Source organism: Rattus norvegicus, chromosome 16 (assembly GCF_036323735.1).
Source record: "Rattus norvegicus strain BN/NHsdMcwi chromosome 16, GRCr8, whole genome shotgun sequence".
Classification (NCBI taxonomy): Eukaryota; Metazoa; Chordata; class Mammalia; order Rodentia; family Muridae; genus Rattus; species Rattus norvegicus.
This window is the reverse complement of record NC_086034.1, coordinates 6,431,720-6,452,963: the sequence shown is the minus strand read 5'-3', so window position 1 is coordinate 6,452,963 and position 21,244 is coordinate 6,431,720. Positions and strand designations below refer to the sequence as shown.

The 21,244-nt window shown below is 46.5% G+C and overlaps 1 protein-coding gene across 4 annotated transcripts; it reads left to right on the top strand.

Moving 5' to 3' along the window:
- Positions 1-292: 292 nt before the first annotated feature.
- Phf7 (PHD finger protein 7) lies at positions 293-12,996 on the top strand. Of its 4 annotated transcripts, NM_001012211.1 has the most exons (11): positions 293-373; positions 1,603-1,712; positions 2,589-2,641; positions 3,424-3,515; positions 9,274-9,375; positions 9,760-9,884; positions 10,296-10,452; positions 10,980-11,086; positions 11,492-11,608; positions 12,206-12,327; positions 12,518-12,996. In NM_001012211.1, the coding sequence occupies exons 2-11, from the start codon at positions 1,672-1,674 to the stop codon at positions 12,742-12,744; spliced, it is 1,143 nt and encodes a 380-aa protein (NP_001012211.1). In that variant the 5' UTR covers positions 293-373; positions 1,603-1,671; the 3' UTR covers positions 12,745-12,996. The 4 variants fall into 4 exon arrangements, with proteins under 4 accessions (NP_001012211.1, XP_006252694.1, XP_017455681.1 ...); XM_006252632.5 differs by lacking the exon at positions 9,274-9,375 and having other exon boundaries at positions 342-373; positions 12,518-12,984; XM_017600192.3 differs by lacking the exon at positions 11,492-11,608 and having other exon boundaries at positions 342-373; positions 12,518-12,984.
- Positions 12,997-21,244: the final 8,248 nt, after the last annotated feature.

Here is a 21,244-nt window from a genome sequence, read left to right as displayed (position 1 = left end):
CCGCAGGCGAGACCTGAGCCTGGTCTGGCATGCGCGGAATGCTCCTTGAGCCCTCTTCTGGCTGTTAACTTCGGGGGACGGTTGTGGCCACACTGACACGTATTTTCCAAATAAATCGTTTATTCTTGCGGCGGCGGGACCGAACACGTTAATATATTTTTAATTTACCCAACACTTCTATCCAGTGATACAACTTGGTAAGCGTTTCGAGCGAGCATCCGCCGGGTTAGGAAGTCGCGGACTGAGCAGCTTGCATTTGCCACGACCGTCCTCAACTGTTTTGAAGATTGTTCCATCTTATAACTACCAGTGTGCACAGACTCCTACTCAAGTAACGTCGTGGTCCAGCGATGCAAAGAACTGAAATCTCAAGGTTTATTTCCATTCTAACACGGTCGGGTTTAGCGCCAACAACTAGGAAGTAAAGTAGTAAACTAGGAACATGGAAAGATTGAAGCCAGCATCTCACTCAGCCCATCCACGTTTAGTAAGAAAACATGTCAGCTGTGCAACTGCATCTCCTGTGTTGGGAAAAGCTAGCCTTAAGTTTTGATGGCTTATAAGCAGTTAGTTGGCATTTAGAAGAATAGTTTGACATTGGTGAAGAGATTCTGAATCCCCAGCCTTGATTTGAGGCTCTGTGTACTGAAGTATAGTATGTCTCTGGAGGGATCTAATTGACTGAGCTGTCTAAGAAATGCTGTCCTCCTTTCTAGACATAGCCCTGGTAAAGGGAATAAGAGATAAGGGATAGTACACATCTTTAATCCCAGCACTTGGGAGGGAGAGGCAGGCAGGTCTACAAAGAGAGTTCCAGGGCAGCTAGGGCTACACAGAGAAACCCTGTCTTGGGGGGGAAAGGAGCTAAGGGATGATCTTTTGTTATTTTTTTCCCCCTACTAGATGGGGTTATGGCTTTTTTTTTAAAGATTTATTTTATTTATTATATATAAGTACACTGTAGCTGTCTTCAGATACACCAGAAGAGAGCATCAGATCTCTTTACAGATGGTTGTGAGCCACCATGTGGTTGCTGGGAATTGAACTCATGACCTCTGGAAGAGCAGTCGGGTGCTCTTAACCGCTGAGCCATCTCTCCAGCCCGGGGTTATGGCTTTTAAGTAGGCAAATCGCTCAGATTCCTTTTGTTAGGAAGGAGCTACCATATTTAACTGGGTAGAACAGGCACCCACACTTGGGTAAGAAAAGCGCCTTTTTCTTGAGTGTTGTCCCACTTAGTAGAAACAAAGAACCATTTGACTAAGTCAGTCAGGGGTTCCAACATCTTATACTGAGATGAGATAAAATTAGAACACGGTAGTTGATGTCATCAAATCTCACCTAGGATCACTGACTCTGACCTTGGCCACCATGTTTATCTCTCTTAACTCAGTCTCCTCAACTTGAAAATAAGAGTTATTACTGTGCCTAGTGTGAAGTGGCTGAACGGTTCTCGGCACAATTTAATCATTGACCAATACTAGCATTAATATTGTCTAGGACCCTTTTAGGAAACGAGTTGATAAGTGCACGGCTGCTTTGATCTTGTAGAATTCCATAACTAAATGTAAGATTGCTAACCTACCTCGTTTATGTTTGTAGCTGGAAAAGCCTGTATTGTCTTCATAATAGCACAGAAGAATTGTAGATAGGAAGGACAGACGGAAACGAATGAGGACTATAAAAGAAAAAAAGGAACATCCAAGATTGAGGTACAGTAGGTGACCTGAAAGAGTTGGGGAAACTGGGATTGGGGATTTAGCTCAGTGGTAGAGCGCTTGCCTAGCGAGCGCAAGCTCCTGGGTTCGGTCCCCAGCTCCGAAAAAAAAAAGAAAAGAAAAAAAAGTTAGGGAAGCTATAGTGGCCATTGATACACGAGGCACTTCCTGCTCCCTTTGGCATATTCTCAGGCTGTGGTTGGAGAGTGTCAAAACATACACCAGAGCTCGCCCACCACCACCACCACCACCACCAGGAGCCCTTCCTGTCTTCCCAGTGCTGTCCCCAGTAGCTAAGTGGCAGCTGTGGAACTTCACTACTTAAATCTCTATTGTGCCTGTGCTGCTTGATAACTGTGACCTGAGACAGCTCACATGTGCCTCAGTTTACTCATGTCAAAAATACCCATCATACAGTACTTCCCTGAGAGGGGTTAATCCCAGAGGTAGGTCTATAGAGTGAGTTCCAGGACATCAGAGCAATTATACAGAAAAACCCTGTCTCAAAAAACCAGACTGTAAAAAACACTCCCTTTTTAGAGTGTCCTTCGGATTTGTTGACTTAATTCATGATAAAGTGGCAAAACAGTGCCTATCACTGGAAAACAGTCTGCTTCAGGGCTGTTTTAGTGTACCTTGGAAGCTGGCAGAAGAAGATAAAAGTAGAATTACTCCTGAATCTTTCATTACTCCTGTATCTTTCTCAGTATAGGCACTGAGATGGCCCCACCTCAAGTAATTTAGTATATTTTACACTGTAAAAATGAAATATGAAAAACTGTCACAGAATTTTCAAACTATGGGTGGCATTCTAAGGGAAATTCAGAAGGCTTGTCAGTAGGGTCCTCAATGCTTTTCTTTCTCTTCTAGAAAAACTGCCAGGACTAAGAAGGTAACCCACAGGAAGCTGTCTTCAGGTCCTGGTAAGAGGGATACGGAAGTATTGAGCCATTAGCACAGAAGGCCGTTCCATGGGGCCGGACACGTTATCTTTCATTGCCAACCCTACTACTTTCCCAGATTCTCTACGATCCTAAAGAATTTAGTGTCTGAAATTTTAAAGTTTCCTATCTGAGGTTCAAGAAGGAATTTAAAGCCAGTTGAGAACAAAACGGTTCCTGATTACAATGTTTTAGTTTTTGTTTTGTTTTTACATTAAGGCGATGCAAAAGTAGCGTGCATTCAATAGAAACCCATACATCAAATTTTGGGCTTTGATCTTTTCCCAAGTTAATGATATGAGGTCCGATATTCTCTTGCAGTTCTGGGCAGTGGTAACAAGGCATGGGTCCTTGTAAGCCGTACGAACACAATGGGAAACACTCATTGCCGTGTGCTGTGCTGCTAAGCTGGTGTTTGATAGGCTACATGTAGGGAATGCACTTCCAACCTAGGATGTTTCTTATTTATGGAAGTTGTATCTAGATGAAACCCCTGTGTAAGTAAAGGAGCCTCCAGACTCCTTGCGGTCCTTAGGTTGTTTTTGGTGTTTTACTGGTATGTATGTTTACGTGAGGGCGTTGGATTCCCTGGAACTGAAATTACAGATGGCTATGAGCCACCATGTCGGTGCTGGGATTTGAACTCAGGACCTCTGGACCAGCAGCCAGTGCTCTTAACCACTGAGCCATCTCTCCAGCCCTCACTTTTCTATTCTTAATGGTCAATTCAAGTCACTCCTTAATCTTAATGTTCACTCTCCCAGTTTGCCTGCTGTGCTTTCAAGAACCTGGCGATCCTGAAAAACTAGGAGAATTTCTTCAGAAAGACAATCTTTGTGTCCATTATTTCTGTCTTGTAAGTATAAGGCCCTCTTTGCTTTGAATGTGTTACAGCTTTTGCTATACCAACTACTTTTGTATCTAGCCTCAAATTTATAGCCATGTTTGTTTCCATATAGTTTTTAATATTTTAAAATCCAATTTTAAAGTAAAAATGATATGATCTAAAACCCTCACAGGATAAAGTGTGAACAATAAAAAACATGTTGGGGTTGGGGATTTAGCTCAGTGGTAGAGCGCCAGGGCCCTGGGTTCGGTCCCCAGCTCCAAAAAAAAATAAAATAAAATAAAATAAAAAACATGTTCCCACAATCATAGGCCTCTTTCCCTCCTCCCTGAAACTAACACTCGTTTAGATCATCCTTATGCTTCTTAGTAAGTGTAATCTGAAGATCATAAAATGAACCAATCTTAAGATCTCTTTTTATGAGCCTTGCCTGTATGTATGTCTGTGCCCCATGTGTATGCAGTGTCCTCAGAAGAGAGTGTCTTCCAGAAGTACGGTTACAGGCAGTTGTGAGCTGCCATGGAGATAACTAGGACTCAAACCTGGTCCTGCCCAAGAGCAGCCAGCACTCTTAACCACTTCAACCATAGATTTTATGTTCTTCCTGTCGGGCCTAGCTCAGGCTGGACTCTGACCAGGTAAACAGAAGGATTGCTACTTAAAATCAGCATTCCTCAGAATGCTTGTAAACCTGGTAAGGTGGGTTTCTAACTGTCAAGAAAAACTTTTATTTTCTTATCTGTACCCCTCTCCCAATAACCTACCTCCAGAAAGGGCATCTAGTTCCCTATTAAACAAGCCTCCAACAGATCAAAGCCCCATGCTAGTTCCCAGGCTAGACCAGCTAACTCACCTTCCTCTCACCAAAAGGTAAGTCCTTATAACAGACTGTGTACTCTGTCTATCCCAGGAGATGCTCACACAGCAGTTAAGAGTTCCAGTAAGCATTCCTCTGCACCCATGGAGCACTCTCAGTCAGTGGGTTCACTGCATGCTCACATCTGCTGCAGAAACATGGGAGGAGGAGACACTGGGCCACACCCCAAAGGGGCTCTGCCCCTTGTAACCAAACTGGGTGCAGATCATTTGCAGCTTCTGGCTCCTGCCACCCACCATATTTGACTACAAACTTCAGAGTCCACATCTCCAGCCATTTCTCTCCTCTACCCACTCTACTCACTCCTCCCTCAGCTGAGTGTCTTCCCAGAGCTGCCTGCCCTGTCTAGAGCCTGCCACAAAAGTCAGACCAGTTTGCCATGCAAGCCTCCCTATACCACCTTGGTCACCATCAACGTGGACAAGGGACACCCTTGGCGGTGCCCTTAGATTGAGACACTGTCCTATGGTGCTTATCCCTTCCTTCCCTGTGTCTCATCCCTGTGCTATTGGAATCCTCCCTTGGGTGAAGTGCTGTTTACAGACCCTTCCCCAAGTCTCTCCTAAGTCCTCCTCGCTCTGCTCCTGGAAATTCTTTGCTGCTCCCCTTTAAGGATGCCTTCCTTCCTGTTTGGACTGTCTGCTTTCTCTGGTTTGCCTGCTGGAGCCTGACCTGACCACGAGTCCTAATTACACGTCGGCTCCTCTCTCCTGCCTCCCCTAATCTCTTTCCCACTGTGGACTCAAGAGTCCATTAAGCCTGGCTTACATATGGTGCTGAAAGGATCCCACCCCCACAAATTGCTTGAGTATGTAAAGTTGTCTTTTCAGCAGTTGGTAGACATTTGGTTTGATTGAGTTTGGTGGACTTTTGTGAATAGACCTGCTAAGGACATTACCATGCAACTCTGTTTGTAACATTGCATTCTTCCTTCTCTTGGGCAGATGCCTAGGAGTGGGGCTGCTGTTTGCATGTGAGTAGACATGAGTGTGACGCTGCCAAGCCACACTCCCATTAGCAGCGCGGGAGAGTTCCAGCTGACAGTTTTTACCAAGTCTTGGTACCGTCCATCTTTTTCCTTTCAGCCTGCCTACTGGATATTACTAACGTCGTATTGTGCTCTTAATCTGTACTTGTTTGAGGAGTAAAGATGTTGAGCTTTTCATGTTGTGCTTAATTTTCTATTTTTAAATATTTCACTTATTTTTCACTGAATTTGTATGAATATTTTCTTTTGTTAAAAGAAACCAGATTTTGATCTGGGCATTGTGTTGAATGCTTTTAATCCAAATGCTTGGGAGTCAGAGGCAGACAGATCTCTGTGAGTTCAAGGACAGCCTGGTCTCATAGGGAGTTCCAGGACAGCCAGGGCTACACAGAGAAACACTGTCTCAAAAGAAGGAGCAAGAGAAGAGAAGAAACGAAAGTGGATTCTTTTGTCTTACTGGATTGTAAAAATTGTTTATATGTTCTGGATAAAAATCCCTTCTTTATAGTTATATATTATTTCTAATGATGTCTTAAATTTTTTAAAATTTTGATGTTGTATTTATCAGTTTTTCTTTTAAATTAGAAAATTTTGTGTGCCCTAAGTAGTACTTGTATACTATTTAATTACCTAGATGCCTTTATCAAAATCAATTGGCCATATATATAGAGAGAGATAAATAGATATAGATCTGGAAAATTATACTATTAATCTACATGTGTCTATAAACTAGCACTCCACTGTCTTAATTCTTGCGGTTTTATAATGTCTTAAAATTAAATATGGTAAATTTTACAGTCTTTTTTAGGATTGTTGGGTATCAATTCCTTTCAATTTTTTATTTGTAATGTTCTGTGGTCCTAGTGAAAATACACTATTATGCATCATTTGTTAAATGTTTTTCTAAATATTTTGTTGTTGGATTATAGAAATATAATTATTTTGCATATTGACTTTGTATTCTACAATTTTGTTAAACACTTACCAATTCAACCATCGTATTTATTATTTATTTATTTGGGATTTTCTGGTGCTCTATGTAGATTGTCAGTGCCAAATTTTGTCCTTTTTTTTTTTTGGTAGATTCTCATGTAGCCCAGGCTGACCTTCTGTAGCTTGACGGTGGCCACAAACGTCTTTCCTTGTACTTGTACTGCGGGGCAGTGTACTTGGGTACAGATTCATGTGTGTGTGAATGTATGTTCAGTTGTGTGCGTGTGGAGATGAAGTTGACATAAGTGCCTTTCTCTATTTCTTTCCTCCTGGAGTGCACCCGTCTGGCAAAACTCTCTGACATCAAGCCCCAGGGGCCCTCCTGTGTCTGCCTCCTTAGTGCTAGGATTCCAAGTGCACGTACTGTACTCGGCATTTTATGTCGGTGACGGGGAGCTTGTGAACAAGGGCTTTACTGACGAAGCTATCTCTCCAGCCCTGAGTTTGAACTTCTGATTCTCCTGCCTCTATCCCTCAAGTGTTGGCATTACAGGCATTTGCCACCATGCTCAGCTAGCTAGCTAGCTAGCTAGCTAGCTAGCTAGTTAGTTAGTTAGTAGGTTAGTTAGTTTGTGAAACTGTTTTATATGTATGAGTGTTTTGCCTACATGTCCTACCTGACGCCTGAGGAGGTCGGAGAGTGGGTTGGATCCCCTAGACCCAGACTTAGAAGGCATGAGCCACCATGCGGGTGCTTGGGAACTATCCCTGCCTCATGCAAGAGTAACAGTGCTCGCTCTCAACTGCTGAACCATCTCTCCAGTTCCCCTGCCAAGGTTTTAGTGGGGTGCCAAGGGTTGAACCTAGGACCTCATACATGCTAGGCAAGTACTCTCGCCAACCAAGCTACATCTCTAGCCCCCGACGTTTGCCTTTTATTTCTTCTTGCCTGGCTAGGGCCTTCACCCTAATGTTTAATAGAAGTAGTATAAATAGTTGTGCCTGCCTTTCTCCCACATTAGGGGACAGGATCTAGTTTCTCAACATTACAAATATACTTGCTGTAAACCTTTTTCCTAGATACAATTTTGTCAGTTGAACTTTTTATTCCTGATTTGCTGAGGATATCATGAATGTTCTGAGTTTTTCAAATGTTTTGCATATACTGACATGATTTTTCTCTTTCTGCATTCTTGGTGCAGGCCTTTCTTGGTCTTGCTTTATTATTCATTAAATAGGGAGCTGAATTAAACTTACTAATACTTAATTTTTTATCTCTATCCTCATGAGAAAAATCAATCTGAGATTTTTATTCATTGCAAATCCTGCCAGGTGTTAGCACTTGGTTAATTCTGATACATCAATAAGCATATACACTTTTTAACATAAAGTTAAACATACACGATTTTTGTAGGGTTTTCTTTCCATCTCATATATTATGGAGGTCTCACCATATAGAACATATAAACCTAGTTCTTTAAATAGATACCTGGTATTTCATATTATGGATTTCCTAAAATATTAAACTCCCATTAGAGGCTGTCTAGGGCTGGGCAGACTGGCGCAGATGCACGGTCTCAGCAAGTGGGGCTCAAGGTGGATGATCGAGAGCTCAAAGTCTAACTGAGCCTGAATTGCATGAGTCTCTGCCTCCAAAAATAAGGAAATACCAAAAAGTTAAAAAGGACATTTAAACTGTTTCTGTTCTTGAATTTTTGTTTATAAAAATAGCACATGTCCATTATAGAAAACGTGACTAATACTTAACAAGTATAAATAAGCAAAAGTCACTCATTGTGATAAAGACTTGAAATAGTGAGAAAATACGTGGGAAATGCTTAAAGCATCATTAGATGGAGCCTGCTGGTGGGAGACTGAGGCAGGAGTATCACAAGTTCAAGACTAGCCTTGACTACACAGATAAACCGTCTCAGAAATAAATATTGGGGCTAAAGAGAGGGCTCAGTTTCCCTAGCCAGGGTTCGGCTCCTAGAATCCGCAGGGCATTTCGCAATTATCTAACTCCAGTTGTAGGGAATCTGCCCACCTCTTCTGATCTCCTCACATACTGCACACACACAGACATGCAGACAAACACTCATACACATTCAGAAATCTCCTAAAAATAAGTTAAATACATACCCTAAGCTCCCATTGTACATTTTATAACTACTGCAGGAAGCCCAACATCCTAATACTTTTGAAATATTAAATGAGCAGAATGTCCCAATGAATTTAATAGAATCGGATAGCTTCTTTTTTCTTTTTTTTTTTAAAGATTTATTTTATTATATATGAGCATACTGTCACTGCCTTCAGAAACACCGGAAGAGGGCATCGGATCCCATTACAGATGGTTGTGAGCCACCATGTGGTTGCTGGGAATTGAACTCAGGACCTCTGGAAGAGCAGTCAGTGCTCTTAACCACTGAGCCATCTCTCCAGCCCAAGAAAAGAATATTCTTAAAAGTCCTGTACTAGTGGGTAATATAGCAGAGGGGGTGTGAGTGTGGGTTCTGTAGGCTCAAGTGTGAAGGCCACCTTTGTAACTGCCATGTGACTCCAGCCATGTCACCTGCCAAATTACACTTCAGTAGCCTCTTCTGCAAGATAAAAGCCATAATGGCTTCTGGGTCATATTTTGTCTTTAAAAGTATGAAGTAAATCAATCTAGAGAGAACATGTCCCCAGTGTTGACAAAATGGCAGAGTAGCCCTTAGCAAATGAGAAAGGCACAGATTCTGAGGCTCTGTGGCTTTTAACACGTTGTTTCTCCATGTTGGGTTGTCCAAAGAGTTGAAACAGTGCTGGAGTACCCAGTTCATATCATTGTATCAGACGTCATTAAATAACTTACCATGTGCGTACACAAAGGACTTCCACCAAGCTCCATTTCTTAGTTGTCCCTGTCATTGGCACCCCACCGTACTACTTGTGTGTGTTGACAGCCTGGTTCTGCTGCTCCCTAGATCCTATCTAGCAAACTGCCTCAGAAGGGCCAACCCAACAGAGGTCTCCATGGATTTATGCCTGAAGACATCAAAAAGGAGGCAGCCCGGGCTTCTAGGAAGGTTAGGATTTCTTGAAATGGGGACCTTGGAACAGGCCTTTCCTATGCATGTTTCAGAATCCCTGTGTGTGTGTGTGTGTGTGTGTGTGTGTGTGTGTGTGTGTGTGTGTGTGTGTGTGTGTCTGTGTGTCCGTGTGTGTCTTTCCTCGAGAGCCAAACCTAGTCCTTAAGTCCCATCTCTTCTAGAATGTATCCTAAGAGAGAAAGCAGCACCCTAAGAACATTCAGTGCTTCTTGAAGTTCAGTTTTAGGGTGCCCTGGACCACTGAGGGAAAGAGAATAGTTGTTGTTTCCCAGAATTTCCAGTCTGTAGAGAGAAGAACCAGAACTTGTGTTTGTTTAGGTTTTTCCGGTCACACAGCTTTGTCTGGAACCTCATTTGCAGGTCTGCTTTGTGTGCAAGAGAAAAGGAGCTGCTATCAGGTGCCAGAAGGACCAGTGTGTCCAGAACTTCCATCTACCTTGTGGCCAGGAAAGGGGCTGCCTGTCACAGTTTTTTGGAGAGTACAAGTGAGTGAGGAAGGAAGAATGCTGGCTACTCTTTGCAACCTGCCGTTTAGGCAGCGCTGAAGTCAGAACCCGGTTTTGACTCTAACAAATGTGTCCCTCCGCTCGATAATGGGAAACAGTGTCTTTGTCTTGGAAGTTTCACAGGGGCTTCTTCTTGCTTCCTGTCCCCTCCTTAAATTACAAACAGCTGGCTGCTTAGACAGCTGCTTATAACTAAATAGGGCGTTCAGTAATGGGGCGCTATGGAGACAGCCCTCCACAGCTCAGTGGGTAAGCAGCCATGAGAGGTCCTCTGGCTGTTCTTCACCCATTCACCGAGAACCAAGCAGACAGCTGATTTCCCTTCCTAGACCAGGCAGCTGGGAACCTGCATCAGCGACAAGCCAGACTAAGTCTGTTTACCCACCGCAGATCCTATTGTGGAAAACATCGCCCAACACAGAACATCCACCAGAGGAGTTTTGGGGAAAGCTGCGTCTTGTGTTGTGAAGACTTATCCCGAGCAAGTGTCGAGAACATCAGGAGCCCATGTTGTAGTCAAGCTATCTACCACCGAAAGTGTATCCAGGTGGGGCTCTCTCTGTTCTGGGGGTACCTTTCATGATTGCCCTGCCCTCTGCTTGGAACCAGGGCATCCTGGGAATGCTGAAGCATGTGTGGGATACAGAAGGACATACTGCAGGCATGTACCCAGGATCTGCTTCCAGTCTGTGAGCTAATAGTCAACCCAGTCATCCTTGGCCTGGGGCCTCATCATAAGATTGAGACTAGGCAAAATCTTCAGGGTTTCCATAACAAATGGGTGTTCCCAAGAGTGAGTTAAGGAGCCCAAAATCTCCCTCACTAGTAGGATGAAAGGGAAGGGAATGCGGTCAAGTATGTGACCTCTGCTGAGTCAACACTGCCAAGCCCCATGGCCAGAGAGGACAGCTGAGGCACTCCTGGGAACTCTCTTCAAAAGCCTTTCTGTCCCAGGCCTGACACTTGGTGGCAGCCCTCATTCTAGTACACCCAGACCGCCTTTCCTGAACGAGCAAGCAGTGAGGCGGACACGGGAAGGTAGCCTGCTTGTCTTCACGAATTCTTCTCTTACAGAAATATGCCCACACGTCAGCAAAGCACTTCTTCAAGTGCCCCCAGTGCAACAACCGAGAAGAGTTTCCACAGGAGATGCTGAGGATGGGAATCCACATTCCAGACAGGTAGCAGACAGCCCACGCGTGCGGCAGGAGCTGAGCCAGGGGCTGGGTTGTGTGGTTTTCTAGATGGGAGGGGAGTGTGAAGATAGGTCAGAGATAGGCAGCAGCTGAGGCATTGATGCACAGTGACGTGAGAACGGTGGCAACTGTGCTTTTCAGTGGTCAAACGGAGAGGGAGATGGGCAGGAGGTGTGTTCCTGAGAGGGCACTTAAAACACAAATCTCTGGGGATGGAGAGTTTGGACCGCCATGACTGCACCACCTCTAGTCTCACAGCCAACCTACTTGCCGGCCTTGTGGGCAGCGCTTGGGCTTTGAACTCTTGCTGTGCTCGGCATGGCTTCTTCCCAGTAGACACGGGGTCACCAACAGGGTATGAGTCCCTTACATCTTCTTTTCCCACTGCAGAGATGCTGCCTGGGAACTCGAGCCAGGGGCTTTCTCCGAGTTGTATCAGCGTTACCAGCATTGTGACGCCCCCATCTGTCTGTATGAACAAGGCAGAGACAGTTTTGAGGACGAAGGGTAGGAAGAAGGTCCTGGGTAGAGAGCTCTGGCACTGTCATTGAAGCAGGAAGTCTGTTCTTGTCCACAACCCTCGGGATGAACCCATTTCCCAAGCCTCATATTTGAGCAGCCCCTGAATTATTCATGCACAAATGGTGGGTCTCCTTCGCAGGGTCTGTTTGAACCCACTGGAAAGACACTCAGGGTCAGTTACTTTCCAGATTCAGCCTGCCAGGGGATGTGCCCACCTGTGGCCTCTTATATCAACACCATCCTAGAGCCGTGGGGTAATATTAATATGTATAGCAAAATTACATTGATTTAAATGTCCTGGGGGCTGGAGAAATGGCCCAGTGGTCAAGAGTACCCAGCTTCTATTCCCACCATCCACATAGCAGCCTCCAGCTGTCTGCAGCTGTAGTCCCAGGGGAGCTGACATAGTCTTTGGCTTCCACGGGCATTGTATGCATATGGTCCACATACATGCATGCAGTCAAAAGACCCATACACATAACAAGATTCCCAGGAAGTTGTTTCTCCTCGTGGCTGAGGCCAGATGGTGGCTAACGTTCAAGAGTGACAGTTGGTGTCCTGATTGTCCCTGCTCTCCTGCAGGCGGTGGCGCCTCATTTTGTGTGCGACATGTGGATCCCACGGAACCCACCGGGACTGCTCCTCTCTTAGACCCAACAGCAAGAAATGGGAGTGTAATGAGTGTCTGCCTGCTTCAACCGAGGGTGAGGCTGGATGGACGGTCTGCATGAGAACTTGAATGGGACTGGGAATGGAGACAGCATGTAACAGAGGGGGACTCTGAGTGGACATGGTAGCTTTGGAAGGAAGTGGCTGATGAGGGGCTTGAGGACCTCTACACAGGAGAAACAGAGGCTGAGCCACCTTCCCTTTTCTCCCTCCCTTTCACCGCAGATTCTGTATCTGAAAACTTGGGTGACACCCCCTGTTGCAGCAGCACCTTCTGCCCCCACGAGCCTTTCCTAAGGGCCACCAGCCTGGAAGAGAATCCAGGCTCTTCCTGGACCAACTGGCTACAACCTTCCCTGTTAGAAAAGCCTGAGTCCTCTAGTGGAAGCAGCTGCCAGTCCTGGCGATCCAAAGGAATCAAAGTCACTAAGGATTGCAAAAAGTCCAAGTAATAGCCTCAGAGTGGTTCCTGCCCAGGACAGTGAGGTACGAGAGACCCTTGCCGCATCAGTTTGGAGAGGTAGCACTTTGAAACCATGAGACAGAAGGGGCCAGGTGAAGAGGTCTCAGGGGTCACTGTGTGCGCCAGCAGGGGAGTGTAAGGGCCTGTCCACCAGAATGTGATTCTCCTGTGCTTTCTCAAGCCTTCACTTGCTTGTTATTGACGAATAAAGGTCACCTCTCCGCTCGGGTCTCCTTGTGAATTGGCTGTGGAATCTCTAGTTCACTAAAGAATCTGGAGGGTACCGCTCAGCGTTCTCATTCCAAAAAATACCACTAGGATTTCAACATGGAGATAGATGTGTTATTTGAGAGGGAATCAGCTTTCTGGGTAACTGGGATTCCGGGGTGGGGAGTGTGTAAGTTCTGGTCAGTGAGCCAGCATAGCAGCCCACTTTGGTCCCAGAACAGACCTTGGTGGTGAGGCTAGGTCCCTGAGCTCAGCATAGTAGGATTGCCATCCTTGTGTGGGGCAGAAGGCTTCCACTTATTCTAGCCAGTGTGGTCGAGGCTCTGCAGCTGGAGTGAGCCACTCACACGGCACTGCTAACTGCTGTGACGGTGAACTTGCAACACCAGAACATTCGCATTAGGCAAGGCAGCTGGGATGGGAACCTGGCAGAGGGCCAGAAAGAAACTGAATAGAGCCTATCTTACATTTGTATGTTTTTAATGATTCCATGGGACTTGGCTTCATGGGGGAAACTCAGAGAATTGCCACATAGTGAATTCCCAAGGTTTCAGTGAGTCATTGTCACTAATGGTGGGGAGGGGCGTTCCCATTTCAATACTGCTGAATCCTGCAGACTTGGATCCAAGATGCGTGTAGTGATTGCCCTCAGATTTGACTAGAGTCACTCAAAAATATAAGTGCTGTTTTGTTACTATCAAAGTGTGTAGGAAAGTAATATATTCTTCTTAATACTTGCTTATTTTAAATCTGTAGTACATTCATGTAGAAGTCTGCAGCCTAGGAGTGGAGTTCAGTGGTTGGGCACATGCTTACCATGTGCAGGGCCCTGGCATGGCTCACCCTCCAGCACTCACATTCTTATGAGAATCATGAAGTCCTAAAAGGACTAGAATGGAAACCACTCTTCAATCACCCTTCCCTATTTCTAGTCCCATTTCCTAAAGGCCACTGCCACCATTTTTTAAGCAGTTTCCTGATTTAGTAACTTTAGACATTATTGACTTCGTATGTTCTTACACATGGGTTTAGTACTTCAGAGTCTATAATTTCAATGTCCATGACTTAAATAGTTGCATTATAATTTTCATTAATTTTTGTCATAGTATCACAAGTATAATAATGTGATTTATATATCCAGACAGGACATTATGTTTTAACTTTTCTTCCCCTAGTTTACTAACTGCCCTTCTCTTTTATTTAAGGGGGTGACACTGTTTTGTTCTGAGACAGCATCTCGATATGTAGCCCCAGCTGGCCTAGCACTTGTTACGTAGGTAGACCAGGGTGCCCTTGGGCACCTACTGCAAGCTCTAGATCCTATGTCATTGTCAGTCCCCCCCCCCCCGTTTCTAGGAGGCCCACCTGCTACACCCAGCCTAAGCTGGCTGTTCCCGAACAACTACTACCCTGGGTCTTCCAGGAACGAGACTGGCCCTTCATTTTCTATTTCATGGGGCAGGGTGTCTTTTTCTGCAGCCCAGGCTGGCCTGGAACTCACTGTAGCCTAGGCTGGTGTTAAACTTTCTAGGCTAGCCTCAGTGCTAAAATGACAGCTATGAGCCACCATTCTTTTTTTTTTTTTTTTGTTTTGTTTTTTTGTTTTTTTTTTTCGGAGCTGGGGACTGAACCCAGGGCCTTGCGCTTCCTAGGCAAGTGCTTTACCACTGAGCTAGATCCCCAACCCCTGAGCCACCATTCTTATAGTTAAATTTACTTTCTTAACCTAGAGTTACTATGAATATTATTTTTTTCTTAGATATTGGTGTTAGTACCTTTTTGTTTATAGGACTCAGTTTGTATGATACTAGAATGTAAGAAGCCATCATCCTAACTAAAAATAATGGCTTCCCAACAGTGACTGCCCTCTCTGTCTAGCTTGGAATAAAAGATAACTTTTGTGGTAGAAGTGTGGGAGCATCTTGTACCCAGTCACTCAGCTGACCTAGCTATGTGCATCTGGCCTTGTGGGGTACATGTGTTCACGTGTATACACACACACACACACACACACAGAGACACGCCTATTGACCATACCTTCCTCTATGATGATACTCTCTACTGATATTGTTACCTGCTCCCATTCTTACAGGCCAGAAAAATCAATTATAAAAATCAATTATAAATATTTTTCCTCTGGGCCACACCAGTCATTTTACACTAGATATCTGGATTCTCTTCAACAAACTTTTGAAAGATTCACTTTATGCATATGAGTGTTTTTCCTGAATGTATGTATGTGCACCACCTGCATGCCTGGTGCCCATGGAGGTCAGAAGTGAGAAGGAGCCCCTAGAACCAGAGTTACCAACGTGGATTCTGGGAGCTAACCTAGGCCCTGAAGAACAGCAACAAGTACTCTTAACCTGAGCCATCTCTCCAGCCCCTTAAACAAAATTGTAACTTTAAAATAGTTTACAGGAAAAATGTGGAAAAAAGCATGGCTAAGTCTCACATATGCAAACCCAGAGCCTACAACAAATAAACCAATACTGGGAGGCTGGAGAGATGGCTCAGAGGTTAAGAGCACTGACTGCTCTTCCAGAGGTCCTGAGTTCAATTCCCACAACCACACGGTGGCTCACAACCATCTGTAATGGGATCGGATGCCCTCTTCTGGTGTACAAGCATACATGCAGACAGAACACTTGTGCATAAAGAAGTGCAAAAATATAAAAATAAAGACTGATGCATAGTGAACCTCTGAAGAGGCCGCGCGTCGCCGAGCTTTTCTTCAGTTTTCCTGTATTCTGCTTTTGTTTGTATCCAGGATACTACATAGCACCAAGTCATTTGTTTTTGATTTGGTTTTCCTTTTAAAGACAGGTTCTCACTATGTTGCCCTGGATGGTCTGGAACTCGATGATGTAAGCCAGGCTGGTCTAAAATTTATCAAAGCCCACCTCCCTCGGCCTCCAGTGCTGGGACTAAAGGCAGGTGCTGCCACACCCAGCCACATTGAGTGACTTTTAGGTTTCTCCTGAAAGTGACAGTTTTTTCTGTGACAGTGTTGTGGAGTACTAATTGGGTATTTTGTGTAGTGTCCCCTAAACAGGATTTATCTAATAGCTTTCATCATGATCAGACGATGGTTCTGACCTCTGGAGAGCACAGAGGTTCAGTCCATTTCATTATATGAAGTCCCATGCTGTCAGCACAACCGAAGGCTGCCCTTGTGCATGCAGCCTGCAAGGTGTGGAGGACTTAAGCACCCTCTGGGAGAATGAAATTCACACAGATTACCTACCTTCCCCCACTTGTTTATTGGCTCATTTGTACTGTTTATATATTTTCTGCATATATGTATTTTATTGTGATAGTCACTGTTTTTCAAACCTCCCCCCTCTTCTGCCATTGCTGGTGTTCATGCAGACCCTTGAGCCCTACAGGTTTGCAGCAAGAACCTCTTCTGCAAGTGGGTTTTCTAGGCCCACTTCACTGACTCACCCACCCTTTCTCCTCCTGCCAGTTACCACATAGCCTGTGGTAGCTTTTGCCTAGGGCTGTCATCCGTGGACTTTTTGCAAACCTCCCATGGCACCTCACCCACAGGCATTCCAACTTGTCCTTCTCTGAACAGGTGGGCCTTAGGTCCTCAGTGTGGAGAGCCCTGACTTTCATCCTCAGCCTGTTGAATGTCATGGCCACCTCTTCGTCACTGGGGTCTCACTTCTGGTCTCTACTGGTGCTCCTGTCAGTTCTACAATGGTAGGTCTGTCTCTACTGCTGGATTGGAAGCCCCTTGCAGTCTGAGACCTGCTCTGTTAGCTTTTCTCCTTGCTTGCCCAGAATTACACTGGCATTCAGAGGCAGTTTGCTGTCCAGTCTCACTGGGTTCCTGATCATGCTGTTCTGCTACTGCACACCAGAGGGCAGTGTTAGCAGGTTGAGGAAGGTGACTGTGAAAAGCTTGTGGGTTGAGGACTACACAGCTTTAATGCTCTACACTTGTTCTGAACACATTAATTCTAGTTCGTTCACAAGGTGTGTTTATGTTAGGCTTAGAGGTGAGCATCAGAAGTAACGAACACTGCTACTCAGGTCACATTTTTAAACAAGACTGCCTATAAAAGCCCCTCTAGCCTCAAAAGTGGCCTTCCCAACCCTGGTGCGGCACCCCACCCCCACCAACTGGTGACTCCCACTCCCAAGGGACTTCGAAATGGCTCTATTGCTCTTCTGCATGTCTTCCTACTTCACATGCGTGCACATACGTGCCAACACAGAACGGCACACGCCCTCACACAGCCACCAGAGTCCGTCCGTGGTTGATGCTCCAAAGCTCCAGCCTCTGTGGACAAAGAAGCTGCGAAAAGCATCTCTACTGGCCCTGGCCCCGGGACAGTGTCAACGTCCCCACCCTTGCCCCTCGTTCCATGCCGACGGAAGGGGAGCTGCAGCACCATGGAGGCCACCAGATGAAAGAAGACTCTGCAGTAACCAAGCAAGGAAACCCCATTTTAAAGGATCAGAGGTCAGGAGGCGCAGAGTGGGAACAAGGCCTCACAGTGCCTCCCCCCTTGACCCTGGCTTCTTGACCCTAGCCTGCCCACATGCCTGATAAACAGGAAGGCCACCGCGCCATCAGTGTCCATCGGTCTAAGTGCATCTGAACCCTGTCTGGGCCTTCAAAGGCATCCCCAGGCATCAGGGTCGGACTAGAAGGGCCGGCACCCGCAGAAAGCATTTCCCCATTGTGTTCCATTCCCTGGGAATGGTGAATTTGTAAACAGGCTCTTCCATTTAGACAAATCCTGCCCTGATTTTGTGCTACGGTGTTGGTTTGTTTTTTTTTTTCTCCCCCGAACAATGCCCTTTCCATTCGGGCCAGCCGTTCACACTATTGTCCAAGACCCTTGGACTACAGGAAACAGCGCCAGATTCTTATCAGCTGAGGCGGGTGGAGGTGGTGTGGACAATGACAGCATGTCCACAAAGCAGGCTGCCACTCTGAATGTCATTCTTCTCTATCTGTATCTGAGAGCAGAGTGGCCTTGGGTTCCCAACAGGACAGTCTGGACCTCACATGCTCCTATTGGAAGATAGACACCTGGATTCTGCCCCGGGACTTTCTTTTATTAACCTTCATGGGGTCACAGTTCTCTGATGGCCCTGGTTGTTCCTCTCTGCCCACGGGAAACATATCGTTGTTGGATTAGAAACTTTGAGCCTGTTCCTCCCTGTGTTCCCCATCAGCAGAGCTCCTGGGAATAGGCGATCAGCTGGCTGCTGGAGGCCTGTGGCTGGAGATCCCAGCATCCCTTTCAAGCCTCCCTGGAGACCTTGCAGCAGTTCTTACTCCTGACAGAGAATGACCGAGGAACTAGAAATTTCCTTAATGAAACTGCAGCGCAGAAAGTGAAAGGCTTCATTGTGTGGAAGAAGGGGCACCAAGGGGAACGGGCTGGGCAGTGGGAAGCAGGCACCAGGCCACTGCTGCCTACTTCCTCTCCCGTCTACAGAGAAGTAGGCGAGTCCGGAAAAGGAGCCAGGGTGGGACCCCAACAGTCCCCAAGCTTCTTATCAGATACCGCGTCCAAACCTGGCCCTGTCTGCCCCTTTCCCTCCAAGTCTGTAGTCTTAGAAAAACAAGGAGATTAATTTTGGGTGTGTGTTGAAGCTTCTCTTTCCACCCCCTTCAGCCCAGGACACAAGTGAGCGCAAGCTGGCTCCTTATTGCAGATGGAAATTAGACTGTTTCCGAGTTACCCCCTCTCCAGTTTTAAGAAAAGGGTGCTACACAGAGGAGCCTCCATTATTGGGCTGACACATGAGCTGATCTTCCGGGGCCTAAGTGGAGCCAGGCTGATGGCACAGCCTGAAAGGAGACCATCTCCTGGTAGCCGCTACATGCTCACTCCTCAAGATTCTTGGGTGTCTGGGACCTGACCCAAGCATGGCTAAATGAAAGAGAAGCCAACTGAGAGAGCAAAAGAGTCTGTTCGCTCTAGTTCTGACACGTTCCCTGCCATCCCTGAGAAACTGGTCACCCCCAACTTCCGGAAGAGCCGGAAGAGGCGGAGGAGGCAGACTAAGAGTGGGAGAACGGAAGCCAGGGCAGCAAAGACCCCAGACTCAAGCGTTCCAATGCCAGAGGGTTTACAGCTCCGCCCCCAGGGTAGAAGGTTCTACCTTGGTGAAGGAAGTGGAGACGGACATCTGGGAGTCAGGGCCTCTAGTGCTTACAAATGTGGGAGGTGAGGATTAACAAATTAACCTCGTGTGGAAAGGAAAGGAGTTAATCTAATCAGCACTCTTCCAGTATGCGCTCTCGCCCGAAGAGAAAACAACGGGCACAGTGGGTGGAGCCCAGTGAGACGCCATCTCCACAGGGCAGAGAGCTCCATGGGGCAGCCATGGGCACACAAACCCTCGAAGAGCGGGAGGTCCTGGAAGGTTTCCTGGGATTAGCAATTCTCAGGATGAGAACTCAGCAACACTCCACCAGTCTCTTTGTCCAAGCCTCTTTTCAGCTCCTGAAGTGGGAAATCCTGAACCAGGGATCCAGATACCAGGGGAAGTGTGAGACAAGAGGAAGAAGCTGCAGGACCAAGATAGAAAAAAGGAGAAAACACGGAGGCCGGAAACTGGCCTTGAGCTGCCCAGTGCGAGGGAAGGGAAGGACTTGGGGAGCAGAGGCTGTGAGGAGATGTGGGGGTCACACCTATACTCTTTGCTGGGCCACTGCCAGATACAGGCAGTGGTGATGTCCCCCAGTCAGTGGTGGCTTGGGCTAGGGCAATGGAACTTCAGGCTCAGTCAAGCCTAGGTGTCTGTGGAGGGGCCCATTTACTGCCTGCTTAATCTCCCAAGGGACTTATCCAAGCTAGATGCCCCGGGCTAGCTTCCTGGAGAGGGAGGCTGCTGTCCCTCTGTCTTTGAAATGTTCCTGTAGGTTTTTCCATCTTCACCTAGTTATCAGTGTAGTCTATGCTTTGGGCAGCATGTCGCTGGGGATCATGGTCAGAAGGCGTTCTGAGTGTGCCCAGGAGCTCGCTCTCAAGCCTTTCCCTCCTCCCCAGAAGTTGTAGCCTAGCCCGGGCATGGGCACGATCTTAGTGGCCTTGATATCTGTTAGTATATGGCTTGGGAAGAAGGCAGCCACAGGCTAAGGCGCGGTTACAAATGCCGAGGGTTGTGACAAAGGAGCAGAGCTGCCTGCGTGCCTGTCTGCCCTCTGCCAGCTTCTCCTGCCCCCACAAAATCCTTCCAAAGGTCCAAGAAAGTCAGCTTTAAAAGCCTACAGAACAGGATTTTGCTCGTGTATTAAGCAATCTTTGCTTTCCGGGCAAAACCCTCAAACCCCTTCCGCTGCCTCACATCTCCCCGCGTGACCATTTCCGGGAACACACAGCAGTCTTCCTTCCTCCCTAGCCGGTGTCCATCAGTATAGTACAAAGGCACACAGATACAATCGTGAGATGATTGAGTGATATAAATAGCTCTTCATTCCTTTCTTCATAGGCTCTGCTTTGCTCGTCAGAACTCAAGGGTAACATGACAATAAAAATATCAATAGCAATTTCAGTAAGTACGCTTGGGAGACTGAGAAGCCGAAAGGCCCATTTCAAACAGTAACACAGATACAACTCACACAGGTGGACGTTTTTCAGGGTGCTCGCAGTACAGTACCATGGGGAAGGTGGTAGTCGGCAAGAGCTATCCTCTGTTCCCAAGTATGGGGATCTATTGTTTAGGACACTGAGTTCCTTCTCCCTGTTTCCCAGGGCTACTTCCCTAGAGGACCTTGCCCAGAGCTTGTCAAACCTAGATTTAGTCCAAATGCCACTAGGGGCTGGGTTGCCACCTTCTGTCTTCTCAGGGTCTCCTCCACCCCTTTCTTCTCTGTCCCACCAACCCTTCTCCGGCTTTTACCCACTCCTCTCCCCTTCTTTTATCCCCCAGTATCCCAAGGGACCACACCCACAAACAGAAGGAATCTGGGTTTGGGCAGGTAGATTTCAGGGCTTCTGTTTGTCGGATAAGCAGTGTGGAGTAAGGGTGCGAATTCAGCTCTCAGCACCCTGGGGGTGCCAGGGTAGTGAAAATAAACCCAAGGTCCTTGGGTTCGAACATCAGTACAGCAAAAAGTTCTATCTTGCTTTTTCATACCCCCACCCCCACCCTGCCTCCACCCTTCCCCCCACCCCTTTTCAAAGCAGGGAGCTCAAACATGCCCTCTTGTCTGCCTTGTGCGTCACTAACTTCTTCACCCTCAGGCTGGGAATAGCTTTCATTTAATTGTCCTCCTCCCCCTCTCT